Source organism: Physeter macrocephalus, chromosome 5 (assembly GCF_002837175.3).
Source record: "Physeter macrocephalus isolate SW-GA chromosome 5, ASM283717v5, whole genome shotgun sequence".
Taxonomy (NCBI): Eukaryota; Metazoa; Chordata; class Mammalia; order Artiodactyla; family Physeteridae; genus Physeter; species Physeter macrocephalus.
The window spans coordinates 50215550-50239421 of NC_041218.1; the positions used below are offsets into that span (position 1 = coordinate 50215550).

Below are 23872 nucleotides of genomic sequence, written 5' to 3' on the forward strand. Positions count from 1 at the left end.
TGTACGTTTATATGTTTAATATAAACATAAAGTGATGTGGTTTGTCAGAAACATGCTATGCATATATGTATTGAAATGTTGGTGGAACCAGGATCCTTAGGGTGCAGAATTTCAAGATGAGGTTAATTTTATCTTTATGTTAGAGGAAAGTAATTGTGAACTGAGTAAACTTATTCATCATTTTATGGAAAATAATATTGGTTGGTTACAAACCTGGCTGACGGAAACCTCTCCAACCTGAAGACTTAGAGCTCCTTTATTGATGGAGAATTATAGAAAGAATCTCTAAAGCTGTCTCAAAAACAGCATGGTCTTGAAATGTACGCATGGAATGGTCTTGTGAAGTGCAATCAAATTTTGCTGCCCCGAGGATTTTCACTCCACTTGTGGGAGCAAATGAAAATGATGCTTCAGATCAACCTCCCCACATCTTGTTCCACAGCACTCCGTTTCTAAATGAGCTGCCATCAAGCCAAAATAACAACTTTCTCCCAAAGTGTTTAAAGTGGTGGAAAATCCCCTCAAAGCTGGATCAAACTGTGTGTTTACGAACAGCTCCAAAGGGGACTCTTCTGTTGACGGGGGATATTTTTCTTTCGATGTAAGAAATATTCTGAGCTCCAGGCCTAGGAAGGAGGCCAACAGCAGCTCTACAGCCGGAATACCACCCCTTTCACAAGCCATCGCCACTGCAGGAACTCTGGGTAAAGTAGTAGTTTTCTTTTTTTTCCTCCCTTCAGCTTTTGAAACTAATGACAGAAGATATTTCAGAGCTTTTTTCTCCCTGTTCTGAAACAGATGTTGATAATGTTGATCTTACCTCTTACTTAAAATTCCCATGGATCTACCAGATAACCTGAAGTAAGCATGGATTATGATGGCTCCCCAATACCCAAATAGCAATTAATCTGAACCTTTAGAAAAAAGACATCCAGGAGGATGCCAGCCACTATGTAGGAGTAATAACACCAAACACTGGGTTAGTGTTGTTGAATAGCTGATTCAAGTATTTTTTTTTTCCTAAAAGGGACACACTTTCAGAATAAGAAATTGTAATATGGAAACAACTAGACACCGTTTACCTCTATTAAATTAGCAATGATTTTTAATCCTGTAATGGCCTGTCATGTGACCATTTTTAAAAATTGTAAATATGGGACTTAAAAAAATCTACTTTTTCCATCTGCTCTTAATACTGTCAAATTTATTGAGGTATTTTAAGTGGATGATTGTAAAACGCCACTTTGCATTTCACAATTATTTATGCCTGATACAGAGCTCAAGCCATCCATTTAAGTTGGTTTTTTTTTTTTTTTGAAAACAGAAAACAACTTTTTAAAGAAAGGGGGAGAAAATTATTCTTTTAAAAAATTCAACCTAATTGAGATATTTTCTTAAAATTCACGAGGCAGCGAAATTCAGCTGAGGATGATACATATGTGTGCGGGTAGCTAATGACACATTTCACCGTATGATAATACACGTGCGGATTACACCCTGCTGAGTGTGTTTGGAGGGTTTGGTGAAGATGCGGCTCCTCGGCTACTCGCTTTCTCTCTGCGAATTCCCGAGTTTCTTTCGGAGGGGAGACGGAGCCTGCCCGGGACTGCTAAGCTCCAGACCCAGGGGGTTCAGAGGCGCCCTTCCGGATTTGCGAACCTCTATGGAGGAGACGCTAGGGGCTTGCTGATTTATGCGCCTTCCTTTAAAGTTGATCGAATGCGTGTCAGCAGCCCAAGACCTGGAGAAACAGAGAAATGTGCAGCGAGTTGCTCACATCCCATTTTTCATAAGCAAAGATGTAACGTTATCCAAGAGGCCTGGGTAGATTTATGCCTCAGTTTTAGGATACGCACACAATAATTAAGTTTTCACCCGCCAGGCCGCCGGGTCAATAACAGCCGGCTTCCATGGTGGCCTTTGGTTTGAACACAATTAATTTTTCATTTAAATTGATATTTCCCAATACTTACTAAACATATTGCTGGAGAAATCATTTTCCTTTTTTATTTTTAAGAAAAGTCAGAATGGAAATCCATTCCCCTGAGACAGTTAGATGTTTACTTTCTATATTTTGATCTATTAAGGGATTAGTATTTTTTCCTTGTTTATTGTGTTATGAGACTGCATTAGAAAGTTTAGGGATTCATCTTCACAGCACATCTTTAATCAAACAGTTATTTCAACCAGCACATTCATTTTGTTCATATTCACTATAAAATGCTATCTTGTAAATAAAGACATTCAGCACACTGTGAAAATGTATTTGTGCACCTGCTTTTCAAATATTTCTACTAAAAATAATAGTAAAAAAAAAACAACTTAGACCTGTAGATAGTTGATATAGTGGTATTAATTATGTTAATAAAATAGTCACTGCCATTAAAATCTGAAGGAAATACTCGTTATTTTCCTATGCTAAACATGCACTGCACAGAAGGAAAAGGAGCAGGTTTGTCCTATACAAACCAAGGACCATTCTTTTCTATTATTATTCAGTTTTGTTTTGTTTTGTTTTTTGGCTACAAATTTTTCAAGCAAAAGGAGAAATCCCTCACAACTAAAATCCTAAAAATTTAGATAAGTGCTTCAAGAAGGTTAAAGTGTCAGGTATTCTAAAAGGGAGAGAAAAGAAAGGAGGAAGAGATAATATAAATTCCCAGGCTCCCTGTGGAAAATGAAAACCAGTTGTTTAGTATCAGCAATGCCCAGGCTGTCGTATTTTAAAGTCTGCTGTTGGGTCTGCATGTGTCTGAGAGGGCAGGTTTTGATATTTGTTGAAATGACAGGACTAGGAAAGGCCTTAAACCTTGACCTTGATGAAAAAAGACAATTTGTGACCTTGACTTTTGACAGCTCATGAATTGGCCTCGGCTGGATTAGTAGATCAAGGGCGCCACCTCGCGTTGACAAGCTTCCTTGTAATTCTTCAGCTTCAAGGGAATCAAAAGGTCTTACCTCCTTGACTCCTTGTTTTAGAGATTTAGTACTCGTTTCTTTGGCTCCAGATGGAGCAAATTTGAATATATGTAACTTATACATGTGCCTGTATATATGTGAATATATATATCATATGTGTATACATGTATGCATTTGCATATCAGTGCTTGTGTGTGCTTGTATATGTATTTGTAGAATCTGTACAGATATAGTATCATTAATTACTGATGACCCAGGATGATATAATTTAAGGTGATTTCAAGAGTTCAGGTACAAAATGTACCTTACACTGATGAAGTTTTGCTCCTTTTCTTTAATGGCCAAGTTTGATTTGTATTCACAGTGGCTTGCTCTGCATCAGATTTCTGCAGATCTGCTTTTAAGCTGTACATTTTTGTTACAGTCTAAGAGGTGTTCTTAAATAACCATTCTTTCTTGGCCCTCACCCTCCAAGGTGGTCTACCATCCTAATTAGAGCTATAGGGGAATCTATACGGTAAATAAAAAGTTTCAGATGCCTTTCTAACTCTAGGGCTCTAGAGTTACATGTCAGAAATTCAAAGAAACTCACCTCTTAAGAGGTCAGTATGGAGAGCTTAAAGATCTCATATCTACAAAATGACCATAATATGGATGCAGAAGGAGAGTTATCCTGGATAGCTCAGAGTTGAGTGCTGCGCCTGGGTGGTGTGCAATCTTATACTGATGTTTTCTAAGCTGCCATATGATTTATGGAAGAAATATATACATTTAATATTAACAACCACCATCAAAACTATACTGGTAATAACAATCATATCTACTACTTATTGACCCCAAACAACACATCAGATGTGTTTAGAGTCATAACTAATACATATGTACGTTTATATGTTCAATATAAACATAAAGTGATGTGGTTTGTCAGAAACATGCTATGCATATATGTATTGAAATGTTGGTGGAACCAGGATCCTTAGGGTGCAGAATTTCAAGATGAGGTTAATTTTATCTTTATGTTAGAGGAAAGTAATTGTGAACTGAGTAAACTTATTCATCATTTTATGGAAAATAATATTGGTTGGTTACAAACCTGGCTGACGGAAACCTCTCCAACCTGAAGACTTAGAGCTCCTTTATTGATGGAGAATTATAGAAAGAATCTCTAAAGCTGTCTCAAAAACAGCATGGTCTTGAAATGTACGCATGGAATGGTCTTGTGAAGTGCAATCAAATTTTGCTGCCCCGAGGATTTTCACTCCACTTGTGGGAGCAAATGAAAATGATGCTTCAGATCAACCTCCCCACATCTTGTTCCACAGCACTCCGTTTCTAAATGAGCTGCCATCAAGCCAAAATAACAACTTTCTCCCAAAGTGTTTAAAGTGGTGGAAAATCCCCTCAAAGCTGGATCAAACTGTGTGTTTACGAACAGCTCCAAAGGGGACTCTTCTGTTGACGGGGGATATTTTTCTTTCGATGTAAGAAATATTCTGAGCTCCAGGCCTAGGAAGGAGGCCAACAGCAGCTCTACAGCCGGAATACCACCCCTTTCACAAGCCATCGCCACTGCAGGAACTCTGGGTAAAGTAGTAGTTTTCTTTTTTTTCCTCCCTTCAGCTTTTGAAACTAATGACAGAAGATATTTCAGAGCTTTTTTCTCCCTGTTCTGAAACAGATGTTGATAATGTTGATCTTACCTCTTACTTAAAATTCCCATGGATCTACCAGATAACCTGAAGTAAGCATGGATTATGATGGCTCCCCAATACCCAAATAGCAATTAATCTGAACCTTTAGAAAAAAGACATCCAGGAGGATGCCAGCCACTATGTAGGAGTAATAACACCAAACACTGGGTTAGTGTTGTTGAATAGCTGATTCAAGTATTTTTTTTTTCCTAAAAGGGACACACTTTCAGAATAAGAAATTGTAATATGGAAACAACTAGACACCGTTTACCTCTATTAAATTAGCAATGATTTTTAATCCTGTAATGGCCTGTCATGTGACCATTTTTAAAAATTGTAAATATGGGACTTAAAAAAATCTACTTTTTCCATCTGCTCTTAATACTGTCAAATTTATTGAGGTATTTTAAGTGGATGATTGTAAAACGCCACTTTGCATTTCACAATTATTTATGCCTGATACAGAGCTCAAGCCATCCATTTAAGTTGGTTTTTTTTTTTTTTTGAAAACAGAAAACAACTTTTTAAAGAAAGGGGGAGAAAATTATTCTTTTAAAAAATTCAACCTAATTGAGATATTTTCTTAAAATTCACGAGGCAGCGAAATTCAGCTGAGGATGATACATATGTGTGCGGGTAGCTAATGACACATTTCACCGTATGATAATACACGTGCGGATTACACCCTGCTGAGTGTGTTTGGAGGGTTTGGTGAAGATGCGGCTCCTCGGCTACTCGCTTTCTCTCTGCGAATTCCCGAGTTTCTTTCGGAGGGGAGACGGAGCCTGCCCGGGACTGCTAAGCTCCAGACCCAGGGGGTTCAGAGGCGCCCTTCCGGATTTGCGAACCTCTATGGAGGAGACGCTAGGGGCTTGCTGATTTATGCGCCTTCCTTTAAAGTTGATCGAATGCGTGTCAGCAGCCCAAGACCTGGAGAAACAGAGAAATGTGCAGCGAGTTGCTCACATCCCATTTTTCATAAGCAAAGATGTAACGTTATCCAAGAGGCCTGGGTAGATTTATGCCTCAGTTTTAGGATACGCACACAATAATTAAGTTTTCACCCGCCAGGCCGCCGGGTCAATAACAGCCGGCTTCATTCTTTATGAAAATACCCACTTTCTGATCGGCTGCTTCAATCCTAGCGCATCTGCCTACCGCCGACGAACACCTGAAAGGTGTTTGCTATTTTTAATTCGATTTTCAAGGGAAGAAAAAAGACGCTGGCACAGAAGAGTCCTCCGTGGAAGCACCCAAGGCCTCGCCACAGTTGATTTCATTTCTGCCTGGCTCCGCCGTCGCGCCGCCGAAGAGCTGGATCCACCCGGCAGCAATCCGCAGCAATCTTCACATCGGGGCCTCGGAGATGTGCGAGACTTTGCGGGCGGTCGCGCAGCGGCGCGGGGCCTCCCCCAGGTGCAGGGACGGGGACGCGCGGGAGGATTACCGCCGCGGACCTGGGGAGCCACCCGATGCCGCGCCCCTCGGGGGCCGAGGAGGCTCGAAGTCCTCCGCGCGTCGGTATGAACTCTCTGCTCAAAATGGAGGCTCAAAGCCTTAGAGAGCCGGCCTCGCTCGGATGGCTTGTGGGCCGGAGGGGGCGTGCAGCAGGACATTAGGCAGAGGTCAAGGCCCCGACGCCCTAGGCCCGCGCCGGGCGGACTCCGGAGGGCCGGCCACCGCGCCGCGCCTCGCCCCGCAGCTGCAGGCTGACGTCACCGCCGCCCGCGCGGGCCTTCGCGGGTCTCTCTAGGCGTTATTTGATGAGGACAAGTCGAGTCAAACGAATGTTTTGTGCGGGTGCCCCTCTCCGCCCCGCCCCTCCCTCCCCATGAGAATAATCGGGTATTTAATCTCTCCCGGTCTTAATTCTTGGCAGCGTGGAAGGTGGTTTGCAACGGGAAATAAAACTTGACAGGAGCATTTTCTCTAAAAGGGGTTCTGAAACGGGCTGAAAAGAAACCGTGTTGTTCTCTACCAAATACTTCCGCTTTCTGAGCCCCGGCCTGACGGGTGGGGTGAGATCCGAGGGAGCGGAGAGCGAACGGCGCTCGCACGGCCACGTTGCGGACCCGTGCGGCCGCATCCGGGCGCCCCGCGCAGTCCCGGGTCTCCGCCCGGGCCGGAAAGCAGATTCGGCCTCGCTTCATCCCGCGCCTCGGCCACGCTAGGCTCGCCTGTAGGCCCGGCGCCGCCCGCAGCCCGAGGCCAGGACCCGGTGCACGGGAAGTTGGCACAGACGGGGGCCCGGCTGGCACCCAGAGTAGTACCCTGGCCCTGGCTGAGGGCAGCTGGGGTTAAGTGAAAAAAGAGGGGGCGGGGGGGGGACTTAGATCGCTGGGCTTAAGCTCTGAGGCTTTTGGCCCAGGGGAGTTAGGGACAAGAGCTCGCAAGGGCGACGGTGAGACCACTGCTGGGAGCTTTGTTCCGGCTGCGGGTCTGCGGACACTGCACAAAATGGAGGGGGGAATGGGGGTGAGCGGCATGCGTTGTCCGGGCTGCTATTGGGTGGGAGAGGTTGGAAAGAGCAGAACCCCCCTCCCGGCAGCTCAGAGAGCGCCCTCCTCTCGCGCCGTAAAGGTCAAGTCCTCCGCGCCGTGGCTGTCTCCATGGTCAGGGCCGGTCGCCGCGGGAAGGCGCAGGACACACAACTGGCCGGCTGCAAGCTGGTTCTGATACCCTGGGATCGTGGACTGGAGGCAGTTCTTTCTTGGTTAGCAACTCCTTCCCCCCCAGCCCTATTGAAGAGGAGCTCCCGCAGCCAGGGGTGGCCCAGGCTATGTCCCCGTCGAGTCCTGGAAGAGCTGAGCCCGCGGAAGCCTAGCCGGGGTGAGAGGCAACGCCTTCAAGCTCAGGAGAGCGGACGCGGCTGGATCCGAGTCGTGAGCTCCGGTAGAAACAAGGGACCTGGCAGGGGCAGCCGGGCCAGCTGGGCATGGAATAGAATAGGGAAGCAAGGAACCTGCTGGGAGCCTCTATTGAGGTCCCTGAGTCCAGGTCCGCTCCCTCAGTGCATAGCAGGCCTTTGGTGAGAACTTTGATGCTCTTCTTCTCTGCCTAAAATATGGGCCAAGAAGTGAGGTGCATTCTGCCAAAGGTAAAAATCCCTGACTCCCAGACCCCAAGAACCCCCTCATTGTGCTGTGGAGGGGTCGGGGCCCCTTACCTCTGCCCATAGCCTGCTTGCAGCAGGTCACCGCATCAGGCCTAGTGGTCAGTCGCTTAAACCTGCTCTGCTGCCGAGCTTATTGCGCCAGGTGAATCAAAGAGGCCCTGCAAACGATTTCATTTTATTTTTAAACAGAATACAGGAAAGCTGAGCTTTATCTCTAGGGCTGCATGGGTGGAGTCTTGAGGGGACAGTAGGTAGAAGGATTGTCCGTGGTCAGGTACCATCACAGAACTGCCTATCGGGGCACATAGGGGAGACTCCTAGGGCAGGGTTTGACTAGGCAGGGGCTCGCTCTTCTCCAGCCTGGAGTGTGAGCCATGGATCAAGGCTGAGTAGAACCGGAGGAGCCTGGAGAACTGCCCTAGGTGGCAGCTGAAGCTTGGGGTATGGGAGCTTCCTGTTAGCCACAGCCGTGCGGACCAAGACCCCGAGGACCAGAAATGGCCTTCTGGTTGGGCTGCCATCTTTTGTCCTCTTTCTTACGGATACGCTTGGCTGGGGCAACCCAAGCCCTTTGGGCCGAAGTTGCAGGGTGAATGGAAGGCAGACACTGGGAACCAGGGCTTTGCCCTTCAACCCCCCACCCCCATCTGCTCCCACTCAGTAGGGGAAAAAAATCTTTAATGAGTCCATAACAATAAAAATAAAAATAGTTCTTCTCAAAGGAAGTGACCCTCTTTCTCTCATCACTTTGGGACACACGAAACTAAATAATAACCAGATTGCTTGGGTGTCTGAGACCCTCTGCTAAACCCTATGCCCCACCCCTCAGTGGCCAGTGGAAGGATGTGGACTTCCTCAGATCTTTAGGGACCTTGGAGATTGAACCTGTGAGTCAGATAAGAACCAACCATAAGGTCAAGTTCAAGTCATCACCTGTTCCCCTGCTTTAGGGAAGGGAGGAGGAGCTTGTGGGTGGGACAGGTGCCTCTCCAAGCCAAGGTGATAAATTAACCCCTGCCTCCACCTAGTAGTGATAGAAGGGGTTCTCCTGATATTTCATTGAAGCCTCAGTGCCTCCTCTAGACCGTGCCTGGAAATGTGATTAGTTGGCCATGATCTGCCAATAGACCATTTCCTAAGAACAAATTCTAGGAGATCTCCTGGGCTTCCCAGACAGCCCATCTCCCAGGCTTACCATGGAGGACAGATGTACCTCCAGGATATCTCCCACTTGGAAAGAGAAAGCCCCCAAATGGCGGCCTGGCCTCCAGCCCCGTGAAGGGCTTGATAGCCATTTCCACCCTGGGTCCTCCAGCTGGCTCTTGCACCTGTGTGCAGTATGATCACAGGGGTTGAAATGGTCTTTTGTATAGCTTTCTAGAAACAGGTGTGGCATTTAGGGACAGAGGAAGGTAGGGGCTCAGACCAGCAAGAAAAAGCAAAAAAAATTGGTGCCCTATGTGATCCACAGATAAACAACTGTTGATCTTTGGGAGTGAATTTTGGTTTGTCAGGTGGGCCTTACCCCTCCCAGGCCAGCTGCCATCCAAGGTTGCCAGGCCTACAAAAGCAGGAGCTGAGTCCTAAGAAGAGAAGGAGGGAGAGAAAAAGAACCTGGAATGCAGTATTCAGAAGAAGGAAGTGAGAGGTCCAGTTCAGACCCCTGGTGGAGGCCTGAATTGGGGGAGAGTCAGGAACTTAACCAGCCTCCTTTCTCTGTGCTTTCCGAACTGAGTGCCCTCCAGTGGCACCTCAGCTCTTGCTCAGCTTACGGGAGGTATCGGAAGAGGCGGGAGGCCGCAGAAGGGGAGACTCAGCTGGAAAGAGGCAGGAGACCGGCAAGCAGGAGCCGCAGGGAGATGGAGACGGATGGCTAGGGAGGAAACAGAGTGAGCGGACAGCCTGATGTTGGCATTCACACTAACGGTTATGCACTGAGCAGTCACAGGGCTGCAAGTGGCTTGGGGACTTCAGGTTCTCAGATTCCGGGACAATGAGCCGCTGCCAGAGGCCAAGCCAGCCCCAAAGAGAGAAGAGGGCAGCCTAGCAGCATGGCCAGTTGGGGTTGGGAACCCCGGAGTGTGGAGGCACTCCCTGTCCCCCAGCTCTATCCTCCCTCAGACTGAGCGGGTGTTAGGCTGCCTATCAAGTGATGGTCCTTTCTGCTCACATCCCTGAATGACTCTGCTGGAAACTCCCCCAGCACGACACCGGTGCACACTAACCGTGCCCAGGCTACCCAGCCTGGGCACTGCCAGCAGGCACCCCCTGGCTGTTGCCCAGACCCCTGGACTGCAAGAAGAAGGGGAGGCGGCAGTGCTGGGCAGAGGCATCTGGACACACTTTATTCCCATATCCCGCCTGGGAAGGAGCGTGGAGTGCAGGGCTCCCGAATCCCCGCCACGGAGCACTCAGCCCGCCCGCCAAGGAGGGTCCGGGAGGTGTTGCAGAATCCCCCAACCCCCCACTTTTAGGGCCAAATCCAATGAAGTTTGAAAAGGCTTGGTCTGCTTTGCTGAGCAAATCGCCTCGTTAGCCGTTTCCGCCTGACAAGGCTGGCTCCGGCGCCTGCCTTCTCCTCTCCGGGTGGCCATCTCCAAATGCTGCGCGGGGAGCAACGGGCCGGCCCTGCGAGGGCTGCCTGAACCCTGAAGTTTGGAAAAACAAGAAGAGATTGAAATGGCTCCCTCCCTTCTCCGCAGACACGCACGCACCGTCAAGCCGCCGCCACTTCCTGCCTTTGTTTTTCTTCCTCCAAAACATTTTTGGCCTCTTGCATTAGCTGCCGTGGGGCTCCGGGTTGACGATAAAAGGAAATATACACTGAAGACTGTTTTCTGGAGATGGCCTCACACTGTGGAGCTCCTGAGAAAGAACAACTCATGGGAAACCAGTCTCCAGGGCCAATGTCACAGCCATGCCCGTCTTGGACTCTTCAAAAAATGCAACTCGCACTTGGCCTTCCAGGGCAGCCTTAGCGGCCCCCCCCCCCGCCGTCGGGTGTTCTCTTGAGCCGGGTGGGCTCAGCTTGGCTGTTGGGCCTCCTGAAAAGCGGAAGAGTCAATTAGGCTCAGAGCAAAGTCAAAACCAAGGACCCGAAGCTCTGCCTCCCCTGCCTCCCCAAGATTTGGTCTGATCCTCAGAGCTGCACCTACCTCTGAATAGCGCCCCCCCAAAACATTCACACCGCCAGTATATTCCAGGCAAGAGGGGCAGAAGCAGGCAAAGCTGGGAACAGTGCGCAGCACTGAGGATCAGAGCATCCCCCTCCCGTCCCTGCCGGGGAACTAAAAGCATTCGCCGCTCCAGGCGGTTTCCCTTCTGGCATCAAGAGCCTTTATCCTCATCCATCTTCACAGCAACGCCCCCACTCACCCCCTTCCAGGCTGCAGGACCCTCCCGGCACCCCGCTTTGGTTCAGCCGAATTGCCCTTCCAGCCCCCCCTAGAGCACCTTCCCCTGCCCCAGCCTTTCCTCGGGAATTCGCCTTTGTCTCCTGCAGACACCCATGGGATCCAGACTGACCAGCACCCTCTCGGCTTGGCTCTCAAGAACATGGGAGGCACTAGTTCTACGGAACGGCACATATCCCTATATCAACCTTTCTGTGGTGACCCCCCTCTCCCTGACACCAAGGGGAAAACCGATCTAATGGGGAGAGGGGCTGCGTGCAGCTAGGGTAGGTAGCCTGGCGTCCCCCGCTGGCGGGCCACTGCAGCCGGTCTGCTCAGGCACAAGCTGAAGTTGACTGCCAACACTGCTATAAAACCCCAGGTCTGTCTAGAACAGTTTTTGGTTCTCCTAGACGCCCCCGGGTTCAATTATAGTCTTAAAAGCCCTAATACAAGTGCAAGAATTTGTTTGCCTTCACCCAGGGGCAGGGCAAGCCCCGCAATGGTGGCGCCTTTGTTATGGCAAAGTCACTGAAACCCCTCAAGCATTCCTTTTGTTCGAGGGTCGGGGTGGCGGGGACTGGGTGGGCTGCTGGGAGACAGTTTGAGAGAGCCAAAATCAGCCAGGGAATGACTTAAATACTGCTGTTCGAAAACCTCTCCTTCTCCCTTTTATATTCAGTCTTCAAGAAAGAGATGCTGTGGAGAAATAAATATTTTGCCTTGTTGGTCGCCGCTGGAAATAGAAGTTTTTTCGCTGCAGGGCAATCCTGTAACTGTGATTCCCAGCTTTAGGAGGTCTCAAGCTGCCCTTCCCTCCCACCAGACCTTTTCACTCACACCGATACTGCCCTCTGCACAAGCCACAGTGGCCAAATATGTCAAGCTGGAGATGCACAAATAATTTCAAGTTCAGCTCTGAGGGATTCAAGGGGCATGGAAGTTCTTGCAGCAAATCCTGAATAAAGCATTCATTAAACCAATGTGTCGGAGTAGTTTGATTTGTGATACGCAACCCCTGTAGAGGAGGGGGGGGTAGGAGCCACATAAACATAAATGCTAATAAATTAGTGTACTCCACTACAGAGTAATTACTCGATATTATTGATATTTACAGCGAGTATTCAAATGCAATGGTGGGCCATCATTTAGAGAAAATACATAATGAGAATATGTCTTTTCCAGTGCAATACACGATTAGATTTTGTTATTGTGTCAGTTACAGTTAGCTCAGCAATAAATAAATAAATCGATGTTGACACTTAAATACCAAAGATCTTAGAGGTTATACTCTAAATCTCCCCAAGATATATAAATACCTTCGGCTATTTCCTGGATGGGGAAAGGGAAAAGGTTATTCTTTTTCATTTTTCAACTTTCCTTCAGCGACATCAAGTTCCTTCCAAGAAGATAGGTGTGGGGAGGCCTCAGAGCTGGACCCCTCCCAGCGCCTGGCCCCGCCTGGCTGCTCTATGCCCTGCTCTTCTGCTTCTCCCAAACATTGTTCATTCAGTCCTGCAGGATGGCAAGCATTTTTCACCATCTCATTTCTTTTTCTTTCCTCTTCCCAAGAAAGCTAGACTCATACTAGCTGCTATGGCCTCTGTCTCTCTCTTTAGCTCAAACCTAGCCTTTTCAAAGTGTTCTTTTCACCCAAGGTGCTGGGAGGTTCAGAAAGACGTCTCTTTTCTTTGGCATTGTGTCCCTTCTGTGGGATGAGTAGCCAGAAAGGCGCCGAGCCTTCTGAGTTTCTGCCCTGCACATCCCTGGCTCTCAAGCTTTGCAGAGGAAAGGTGGCGTGTTACCCCTTCCTCAGCCATGGCTCCCTGGCCCTCGCCCCCTGCTCACTGCCCCCACTCTCCCTACAGCTCTGGAGCTCAGCTGTGGGCTCCCGGAAGGTGCAGCATACCCAGGAGAAGTCTCCTTGGATGTCAGCGCCTCTAAAGCAGCCCAAGGCTCGCCTCAATTCCATGGTTCCCCGAGTCCTCAGCTCCAGAAGACCCGGCAGGGGGGTGGGCGGACCAGTGCGTAGCGGCGCAGCTCCCACGCCCCTGGCTCTGCGGTGTCACTCCGAACCCCGGCAGACAGCGAGGAGGAGCGGGTTTCTCCAAGGGCAGGACGTGGGGTGAGGAGGCCGGCAGGGAGAATGAAAGGGAGGTGGATCCCGGGTGCGACGAAGGGCTTTCCGGGACCTGCGGATCACTGACAAACCGCGGGGGAAGCCGCCCAGGTTGTTGGCGGTTTAGGGACGGAAGGCACTAAAGCGCTTCGGAAGTGACCATGAATGCGAGCGTGTAATCAAGTCACCGTGCAAATCGGGCGAGCCACGAGGCAGGCACATCCACGGCTGCAAACCCTGGCCCGAAGGGGGTCCGGCCAAAGTCGAAGGCAGAGGTGGTTCCCAAAGCAAGCCTGTGGGAGGGGGACAGCGAAGAAGGAGGTGCGAACGCGGGCCTCCAGGCGAATAGATTCCAAGACCACGCACGGGCCACGCAGCGACGAGCTCCCACCCGGCCACCCCCAGCCTGTGGCTTCCCTCACCCGGGGAGTGGTGGGTGGCAGGAGTTGAGCTCTCTCACCGCCCTCGGCGCACTCGAGGGCCAGGACCGTGCAGCTGAGCACAAGCAATTGGCACGGGGTAGCACCCAGCCTCACCGCGCGCCGGGAGGCCCCCCAGCCAACATGAGTTACACCGGCGATTACGTGCTTTCGGTGAGAACACCGAGTGACGATCTGTTGCTTCCCCTGAGGTGGCTACAAAGAAAGGAAGCCGGGGGCGGGTGGGGGGGGGTGGGAGAAAGGAAAGGAAAGGGGGGGGGGGGGTCCGGACTAGCTAGCAGCTTGTCAATTTCAACATCGGGTCACATGACCAGCACCTCCCTGCTAAGGATGGGGATAGATTTCCACGTCAGCTTACGTCTCCAAATTTCTACTTCACGGATCCGCTTCAAAGAGGCAGCTGCAGTGGAGAATCATGTTAAGCTCGGCTACTGCGGAAAGCCCAAGGTAGCCCAATGATGGATTTTGATGAGCGTGGTCCCTGCTCCTCTAACATGTATTTGCCAAGTTGTACTTACTACGTCTCGGGTCCAGATTTCTCCAGCCTCCCTTCTTTTCTGCCCCAGACCCCGTCTTCGCGCCCAATGACATACTCCTACTCTTCCAACCTGCCCCAGGTCCAACCCGTGCGCGAAGTGACCTTCAGAGAATACGCCATTGAGCCCGCCACTAAATGGCACCCCCGCGGCAATCTGGCCCACTGCTACTCCGCGGAGGAGCTCGTGCACAGAGACTGCCTGCAGGCGCCCAGCGCGGCCGGCGTGCCTGGCGACGTGCTGGCCAAGAGCTCGGCCAACGTCTACCACCACCCCACCCCCGCCGTCTCGTCCAATTTCTATAGCACCGTGGGCCGAAACGGCGTCCTGCCACAGGCTTTCGACCAGTTTTTCGAGACGGCCTACGGCACCCCGGAAAACCTCGCCTCCTCCGACTACCCTGGGGACAAGAGCGCCGAGAAGGGGCCCCCGGCAGCCGCGGCGACCTCGGCGGCGGCGGCGGCGGCGGCGGCGGCGGCGGCGGCGGCCACGGGCACGCCGGCAACTTCAAGTTCGGACAGCGGCGCCGGCGGCTGTCGAGAGGCGGCGGAGGAAAAGGATCGGCGGCGGCGCCCCGAGAGCAGCAGCAGCCCCGAGTCGTCTTCCGGCCACACTGAGGACAAGGCCGGCGGCTCCAGTACGTATAAAGGCAGCGCCCTGCGCTTTATGAAAGGGGAGTTGGAAATCTAGCGCAGCACCGCTGTTAAATTTTTATATGCTGTTTTATAAGCATATAAGGTTTATGAAGGGCCTTTAGGTTTCCCCCAACAAAACTTTGTTATAAAAGGCGGGATCACGTGGCGAGTGCTGAAATTGGCCGTGAAATACCCACCGGCCAAGGCATGCCTGCAAAAAAAAAAAAAAAAAAAACAAAACAAAACAAACAAAAAAACCCACACAACTGCCTTTTTCCCTTTTTCCCCTTCTCAGCTCCCAAGCCCAGCAGCTCGACCCCTCTCGGGACCAGCTCGGGGCTGGGGAGCCGGAGGTGGGCGCCTGTAAATTCCCCTTGCAAGGGCTCCGGAGCCTTTGATAGCGAGGTAATCCGGAGATTTTTATAAAAGCCATGTGTTGCTCCGGGATTCCAGTCCCGGCCGGGATTCAAAGACATCGCTGTTTAACGATGGCACTAGGAGCGTGTTTAACGGATAAAATAGCCCGCTTAGCTCGAGTAATACATTAAAAGAAACAAACTAACCCAAAGTTGGCCTTTCTGTCCAAAGGAAGCCATTTTCCTGTGGCGAGGTGGCAATTACGTGCTGCCTTCTGTCCGACTGCATGTTACAGTTGTTATTCAATCTGTCAAAAGCGGGTTTTTTTCTTTACTTCTGGTGGAGTTTTATTGAAAGGGGAGCAAGTCGAGCCTGCCCGCAGCTCTGGGAAACCCCTCGTTCCTCCACCCTATCTGGAATAGCACCCCTGCTCTGCCGGGGCGGGGGGCACCAGGATGGCTGTGTGGCCTTGGTCCTCAGGAAAGGCCCAGGGTAGGGGGCTTCCGCTGCCACCTCCCCACCTCGCGGAAGCCAGGAGGCTGGCCGGGGAGGCAGGAGCTGATGGCCAGGACTCAGGCTGACGAAGACCCGGCAGCTGCCCCAGATGTTAACGAGGGCCGAGTCCCGTCGCAGCCGGGAAAGACTGGGGCTGGGGCCGCCTTTACTGCCTCGGGAACCGGCCGTTCAGGTGCTGGAAGGTGAAATGTCCGCGGGCGGGCGACTGTTTGTTTAGTCTGGCCAGGCTGTAGGCAGCTGGCAACCCCCGCTCGCTGCTTTGAAAGCGATTTCAGCGGCGCAAACTCGCCTGTTGCAGTGAGGAGCCCTCCTTTCTGCTCTGGGGCAGAGTAAGCAGCTTCCCTGGGGGCCTATCTAGGGAGCTGGCTTTTATCTGGAGCTGAGCCTCCGCCGGCAGCCTCTCCCGAGCCAGCAGTAGAAGCTTGAAGGCAGGGACCTGGGGGGACCTTGATGGGGCTTGGGCAGGGCCTCCAGTCCCTCGGGCCAGCCCTTTTCCTCCACTGGGGGCTCTGGGATGGATTGCAGCCGTCACACTTGGCTCTCTCCCTGCCTCTTTCTCCCTTCACAGGTGGCCAACGAACCCGAAAAAAGCGCTGCCCCTACACCAAGTACCAGATCCGGGAGCTGGAGCGGGAGTTCTTCTTCAGTGTGTACATCAACAAAGAGAAGCGCCTGCAGCTGTCTCGCATGCTCAACCTCACTGACCGTCAAGTCAAAATCTGGTTTCAGAACAGGAGAATGAAGGAAAAAAAAATTAACAGAGACCGTTTACAGTACTACTCGGCCAACCCGCTCCTCTAAGGCTCCAGCCAACTGGAACTGGGTGGGGGGCTTCATACACATGAGATTATATGCAGATTTTGACCTTGACAAGGTCAAGGCACGCGGTGACTTTTGAAGAAAGGCGATGTGCAAGAGAGGGGAGGCTACACGGAGACAGCCTGGAAGGAGGCCGCTCGGGACGCTCCTGGGCGTCGGTGGTTAAGATTTCTAACGATAATTGGATTTGGAGAGTTGTACATCAACGAGAAGGAATGGTTTGGGGCGCCTGGTGGTTCACTCTTGGAGACTGTAGAGCTTTGGGTTGGGGGTGGTCTCCATCAGGGACTGGGCCCCCTCCAGGCCCCCTGGAGAATGACCCCGACCAGGGACCCTGCACATGGAGCCTGTCCACTTCCAGGACCCCTGCGTCAAGGTCTCCAAACCCAGTTCAGTTTGGGAGCAGAAGGGAGGGGGAGGGTTCCTAGACGTCCGGATTGGGGCTCCTCTCCAAAGCCAGTGTGAAAGATGACTGGGCTAAGAGGAGGCTGTGAGGTGGGAGAGGGCTGCTGATCCTTGAGGGAGAAATAATCTACTATTCCAGGTGGCATTAGGGGCTCTCCAGCCCCTCCTAGCCACTCACCACACTGTCCCAGGCCCGAGCTGAGCTTCCAGCACTCGACTTCTGCAGCTCACCTAGTTTTTCCTACCGATTAGGGTGTTCCTTCCTGGCCTGCCACTCTGGCCTAAAGCCTAGTGACAGAGCAGACCATTCCCTGAGGTGGAAGACATCAAAAAGCCGAGAGGCTGCACCCAGGCCGCTGGCCCCCAGATCCATGCAGGAAATGCCTGTGGAGTGCGGCAGCTTGGCAAAGTCTACAGCACGCTTAAATCAAGCTTGGATTTGCTCAGCGGAGCGCTGGAGCAGCAGAGCGGCGGGCCTGGCCAGCGGTCCCCAACTATGAGGGGCTTGAGCCCCCCAAGCACCCAGTTCCCACGCCGCACTCTGCCCTTCGTCACCCCAGAACAGAGCTTGGAAGCTTCCAGTGACCTTCCAAGAGCTCGAGAGTGATTTGGAATTATTTTAAAAGATAAATATTATATTATATATATATATTTCCCTGAAAGAACCAAAGCAAATTTTAAAAGATGCAATGTAGAGGGGGGGAAAGATGAAGAAAATATTTAAAGGCTCTATCTGTTTACAGTGTTCCATGGTTAAACTCACTCACTGCTAAAAATATTTGAATGTACGCTTCATACAGGGATGGCGTTCAAAAGACTTGTAAATAAAGGAACTATAACCTATTTTGTTTGAATACTTTTTTTTTGCCATTAGTTGATTGCCTTTGGAGTATTGGAGGGGATGGGAAGTGTGTCGGGAATGGTCTTTTTAATTTCTTGCAATATTTGAAAAGTGTTAGGGAGATGCTCTGAGGTTGTTCGGCCCTCCAGGGTCTGGGGACCTCGCTGAGAAAGGCAGGCACCCTTCCATTAAATCTCCTCCACCCCCCTGTGTTAAGAAGCGTCTGGTGGCTCTGTTTGTAACAGGAGTATTGGCCTGTCCTCCATTCTCACCCACTGCATATGTCGCAGCATGTATACAGGTGACAGGGCACAAGGAAAATAAAGACTGTGAAAACTTGAGTATTGGGTCCTGGTGTGACATTCCTCTCCCCGCTCGCCTTTTACTGCCAAATGTCTGCCCCCCTCAGCACCAACACCACCCCCCCCTTAGGAAAGGGGCAAGTTACTAGGCCCCTGAGATGGTGGGGAGGTGACTTAGGATTTAACTCCATTAGAAGCCAAACTTCGGAAGCCAAGGTGAATGGCCAGGTCCTTGGCTTCCCTCACGTGGGGAAGTGGGGTCCCAGGAATGGGGTATCTCAGGGCCTGGAATACAGGGCTTCATCCTCTCAAACTGACCCCAGCCCTGGGAGAAAGCCTTGGGGCTTGAGGTGGCCAGTGGGTCTGATCCCAGGCTGGACTCACCTCAAGACTAGGAGGCCTGAAGTGGAAACACTCTAGGGTGCCCTGGGGAGCCCTGCAGCAAGAGGGAGACTGGTCTGGGTACAAAGACAGAGCAGTCTCTCAGGAGTCTCTAAGAGCACTTTCTTTTCTCCCCAGCTCCCAGTTGAGGCTGCCTTTTCCCTTTGGGGAAAGAAAGATACTGGTTTCCTCTTTGTTTCCTGCCTTTGAACTTCTGCCTTAAATTTGGACATCACCCATAACCTTGAGGGGCAGGGCGAAAGGCCAGAGGCTTTTGTTGCCACCCCCCCCATCCCCACTCTCTCCCAAGCCACTCAGGCAGAACCAGAGCAGCAGAGAGGATGGAATTTGGAGAGAGGCCCCAGACCCCGTAGCCCCGCTCTGTTTATTTGTTTGTGTGTTTGTCTAACTTGCGCGACTGGGGAAATCAAGCTCAAAGGGGAATGGGACGGACCCCGGAGATGAATGCCTAGGTTGATAGACACACAGAGGTGAACAAGGACTCTCCTGGGGGCAGGGAAGGAGTGGGCAGGGAAGCCTAGGATTTAAGGAGACTTCCTTTGGGACGGTTAAAGATTAACCAAGTCTCACAAGTTGCTACAGAGAGTCTAGCCAGGAGGACTGCTCGAGGGCAGGCGGCGAGCGGGCGCGGGTTCGATTTCTGAGCCCTATAAAAGCCCATCCTCCGATGGCTGTGACAATGTGGTCGTAAACCCGTCCGGGGCCGGCCAATTTGCATATTTGGAATGCGCCGCTATAAACCCGGCTGGGATTTTGCAGCAATTTCTTAGATGTAAAAATGAGATCTCTTTAGCAGCGGGCTGGGCACCCTCTCTCCCTCTGTCTCTGCCTTGAGCCTGCTCTCCTTTCCCGGCTCCGGGCTGGAGATCGGGCCCGGCCTAGGCTCTCAGCCGCCACGAGATGGCGCACTTCCGATCAATGTCAAAGCCGCCGGGGAGCCGGGAACCCCAGCGCATTTCTTGGCCTTTGTTCGCTTCTGATACTAAGAGCGGCACGTTATATTATTTCACTTGTCCCGCTCTCCTTCGTATCACAAAAAGGGGGGCTCACCTTCAAGAAGTGGTTGGTGTTGTAATTTAAAGCAACGCGCCTTCTCTAGGGCTCGCAGGCGTCGCGGCGCGGAGAAGCCAGCTTTCCCTTGGCAGTGATTTCGGAAATGTGTCAAGGTAAGAGGCCACAAGTTTAGCAATTTCAATCTGACTGGGGCGGGAGTGGGGCCGGTGTCTGAGCAGGGCTGGGAAAGTGGCTGGGTTTGTGAGCTGGGGGGTGACGCTATAGGCGCCCAGCCCACTCGGCCCCCCTTCTCTCGTCGCCCCCTAAGGTTGGAAAGCAGGGGGAGGCCTCAGTGGAAAAGCTGACGATTTTAACTCTATGCGCCAGCATTTCACCTAAGGCGATCTTTAGATTTTGTAGAAATATTCAGAATGGGATGAACCTGGGATGGGGAGCATCCAAGCAAAAGGGTCCCGGCTGTGCTGGGATACGGGATTGTGGTGGTAAAAAAAAAAAAAAAAAAAAAGGGGGTGGGGGGAGATGGCGGGACTGGGGAAAACTGAAAGTTTCTACTCGAAACAATGAGGTGGTCAGCGACCGTAGCCGCTGGGGCAGGATTATTCCCTGGGGCAGAAGTCAGGAAGGTAGCTGGTTTCCTACTATGTGCGATCTCTAGGTTTGCCCAGCAGATTGGTGGTAACATTTGTTCCAAAAAAAGGCAAATTCAGAAAAGTAGCGTTATATTTTTGAGGCTGCCAGGGAAGTCTGTGTTGCTTACTTGGAATGTACCGCTTATAAACCTGGCTGGAGTTTTGCAGCAATTTCTTAGATGCAAAAATGAGATCTTTTGCACATTTTGCAAATGCGCAAAAAATGTATTGGTAAATACCTATACATTTTCAAAGGCTGGCACTGAGGATAAACTCTGATCAAACAATTTCTCCATCAGAGTTGTCATAAAACAAGTTTAAAATAATCATGTCACTTACATTTCAGAGGCCAGATTCAAATTTCCTCTTTTCCTAGTTTTAAATTTTTTATTCCAGTATGTTTTCATTTGTTTCTCGAAATGGTTATTCTCTTTTCACAAATACACCGTGCATGGGTGAGTTGGGGGGGGAATCTCAGAGAAAGTAGGTGCCGCCTGTGTGTGCATGTATAATTTTGCCGATCACAGTCACTAGTCTTTGTTGAGCACGGTCTCCCAAACTCTGCCAGAATAAAGCAAGGAGTGGGCACCCACACGGTGCTCTCTGCAGCCTGAGCCTTCCCTAAAATCCCAAAGCTGCCTCTAGTTTCAAGGCCAGAGTTAGTTTATGCTGGACGAAACTAAGGATATTGCAATTGAGGGGTGTATGTGAGGGGTGAATGAAAAGGCCCCAACACTCCCCCCATCAGGAGAGAAGGGCCAGTTCAGTGGTTGGATATAGAAAAAAATTTAGGGACACATTGCACCTGATTGATTCTAAGCAGACACATCAAATACTGTATCCCTGAAAAGGTTGACATTCTTAAAGATGAAGAGGAGAAGAAGTTTACTGCTCACCCCCCAAAATTTTAAATATGCAGTAAATGCGTGAATCAAAAATGTCCAGAATTTTTGTTTAAGCTGGATTTGTGGAAGTAGCATTTATTTTTCCTCTCTGGGGCTGCATCTCAACTCCACAGCTGATCAGATAATTCTGAGCCCAGAAAGCATCGAGAGTGAACTCCAGATACAAATTGTTTACTGGCTATCTCAATCTCAGTACCTGGTATTTTTTATAAGAATATTTTTTGGTAATAACAGTTTATTATTTCTTGTGGTTTGCAAGGGCCTACTCGGGAGAAGCAATCTGCTATCTGGTGAACTGCATGGTAATCCTTGCCAAAGGGCTTATTTCACCAGCCTGGCATTTACTTCGGCTCCATAGATGAAGGGGCATGGTAGAAATTAACCAGGTAGAAATGAGCAATATTTACTCCTAAATAAAATGTGGGCCCTGCCAGCTGCACAGGCCTGGTTGAAGCAAGTAGACACCAGAGAGTTTTAGGTCAAAGGCATCCTGACCAACAAGAGAGAAATTCGGCAGCTGGGAAAGAGGGTGAAAGAGAAAAAAAGAAGGTAAATGGGCGAGAGGGAGAGAGAGTGTCCAGAAGCCAACCCATGCTTTAATTGAATTGTTTTTCTTAATCTCTTGGGGGTGGGGAACCCCCAGAAAGCTGAGATGATCGATAAATGGAATATTTTATTGAGGAAGCTAACACCTCGGTGTTACAGTCTGGGGAGTGTGGAGGCTTGGGGCCAGTCGGGGATGCTGGGAGCTCTGAGACTGACTGAGAAGGCAGCAGGCGTTTTACTCGAGCTTCTGCTGTGTGGATATCTTCTTGTTCGAACCAGCCAGTCGGGCAGGCCAGTCTGCTTCCCAGGCGCATCTGCGGGCTCTCCACACACTCTCGGCTCAGCAGTGGAGGTGGAGTGGCAGTCTGGGCCAGAGAGGGGATCCCACACAGACTTACATATTCTTTTTTTTTTTTCCAAGCAAGAAACAGCACAAACTCAACATCCCATTTGGTTTATTAGAAGGGGGGAAAAGACACTAGAGAGAAACATCCAGCTTTCCCCAAAGGTCCATGAAGACCCAAGTGCCAATGCCATGGTGTGTGAGCCCTCAGCGGGCTTTCCACATCCTCTACTCCACAGCTGAGGTGGCCTTCTCATAGCAGATGCGGTACCAAACTGATATTTGTAACCTTGGTTGGAGCGTGCATGCTCTTGGATCCCATTCAGCCTAGAAGCCCATTTGGCCACCCTACAGAGCTCTAACTAGATTGGGCCTGAGCTGCCTACAGCGGGGTACCCAGCTTGTCTTACTAGTCAAACTGGCAGGGCTGCTGATTTCCCGGAGAGTCCTGGAACATTCTGGAGACCCCAAGGAAAAGGCTTTGAGGGGTCTGTGAACTCCCTGAAAATAATGGGTCAAATTGTGGGAACGCACAGATGTGCATTTTTCACAGGATAAGAGTCAGAACGTGGCCTTAGATTTACCAAAGCGGGCCTTAACTTCCAAGAAAGTTAAGAAAGACAGGTTTACATCCTTTAGAGCGTTGTCTTTCACTTTATTTTTTTAGCCTCCACCATCTCAAGCATTCTCTCCTGTGGCCACTGGTCCTTCCTAACCTGTGGGCTGGGAAGTTGCTTTCTGCATTTTGTCTGAAAAGGCACCAAGTCCTGGCTCACTGGCCTGCTGGGGCTCATTGTCCTCAAGGGACCCTCTCTTGTACTTGGAACCTACTTCCCACTGGGCAGAGATTTCCTGAGAGGTATGGACAGTGCTGAGGGGCAAAACCCCCTTCTCAGGCAGTTCTCAGCTTTGTGGCATTTCCCAGTAGCACTGCTGAGCGCAGGAGTTCCAGTCAGTTTCACTCTCCTTACAAGGTGGGTAAGGACCAAGCCCATCTGGGGAAGGATCCTGGGCTGCGTGGTCTGAAGCTTTTGGTACTCAAGTTCGTTGACCTCGTGGGCCTAGCCCGATTAAAATTTGTCTTGGCCTTGGGCGTTTGAGCGATATGGAGAGTGAAGGACAGATCCTGATCTCTCGGCACAGACCCCTCACTTGATTCGGCTGCGCCGCTACTGCAGCCTCAAGACCCTGTCGGACTGGAGAGAGCTGACTCTCTCATGCTCTCTCTCCCCTTTTCTCCCTCTCTTTTCTCTCCCTCTGTCCTTTTTTCCTTCTGTTCCTCTCTTTCTCTCTCTATCCCTCTCTTCTCCGCCCCAGACGTCCAGTCCGCAGAGCCGGTCACCGCGGGGCGCAGAGGTGTAAGTGGCTGGAGCGCAGCGCAAGCGGTGGCACGGCCTCCGGGTGCTGCGCGCCGAGCAGCCGCTGCCGGCAGAGACCGCAACTGCTTACTTGCATCTCAGAAGCCAGCACCAGGGCTCTGCCGCCAGCTCTCCCATACGCTCTCTCTGGGTCCTCTCAGGCTCGGCTTCCTCCTCCGACTGAGTTCATATTGGGAGGAACAAGGCCAAGTGCCTGGCAAATCACCCGGAAGGCAAGGGTCTTTCCCCGCCGCCGCCCGCAGCGGGATCCCGGCGTTCAGCAAATCCAGTCAAGCCCTCTGCAGGGACTGGAGCTGGCGGAGTGGGCAGGCCTGGGACATCCTGGAGAGCTCTAGCCCGTAGGTAGGCTAGGGGCAAGGCAGCGACCTCCTGGGCTCCCTGGATCCGGCCGGAAAAGGTCGCATTTCCTGAGACATGTATGAGGCCCACACTTGGGGGCTAGCGCCCTGGGCCTGCCGTTTCCAGTTGACTAAGGCCAGGGAAGAAGGAGGCCCCGGTGTCTGTTGAGCAAAGGGCCTGGCCTCCGAACGCGCCTATAACTTGGGCCACGAGCCCAGCCAGGCCTTA

At 50.9% G+C, this 23872-nt stretch overlaps 1 protein-coding gene and 1 long non-coding RNA gene across 2 annotated transcripts; one reads left to right on the plus strand and one right to left on the minus strand.

Moving 5' to 3' along the window:
• Window positions 1-10042: 10042 nt before the first annotated feature.
• On the minus strand, window positions 10043-13150 carry LOC129392116 (uncharacterized). Its single transcript, XR_008617294.1, has 3 exons — window positions 13027-13150; window positions 12437-12632; window positions 10043-10769 (listed from the first exon to the last, which is right to left on the minus strand). It is a non-coding gene; the product is annotated as an uncharacterized lncRNA (long non-coding RNA).
• A 760-nt stretch (window positions 13151-13910) lies between these two features.
• On the plus strand, window positions 13911-17768 carry HOXA11 (homeobox A11). Its single transcript, XM_007112772.4, has 2 exons — window positions 13911-14849; window positions 16289-17768. The coding sequence occupies exons 1-2, from the start codon at window positions 14132-14134 to the stop codon at window positions 16519-16521; spliced, it is 951 nt and encodes a 316-aa protein (XP_007112834.2). The 5' UTR covers window positions 13911-14131; the 3' UTR covers window positions 16522-17768.
• The last annotated feature ends 6104 nt before the right edge of the window (window positions 17769-23872 follow it).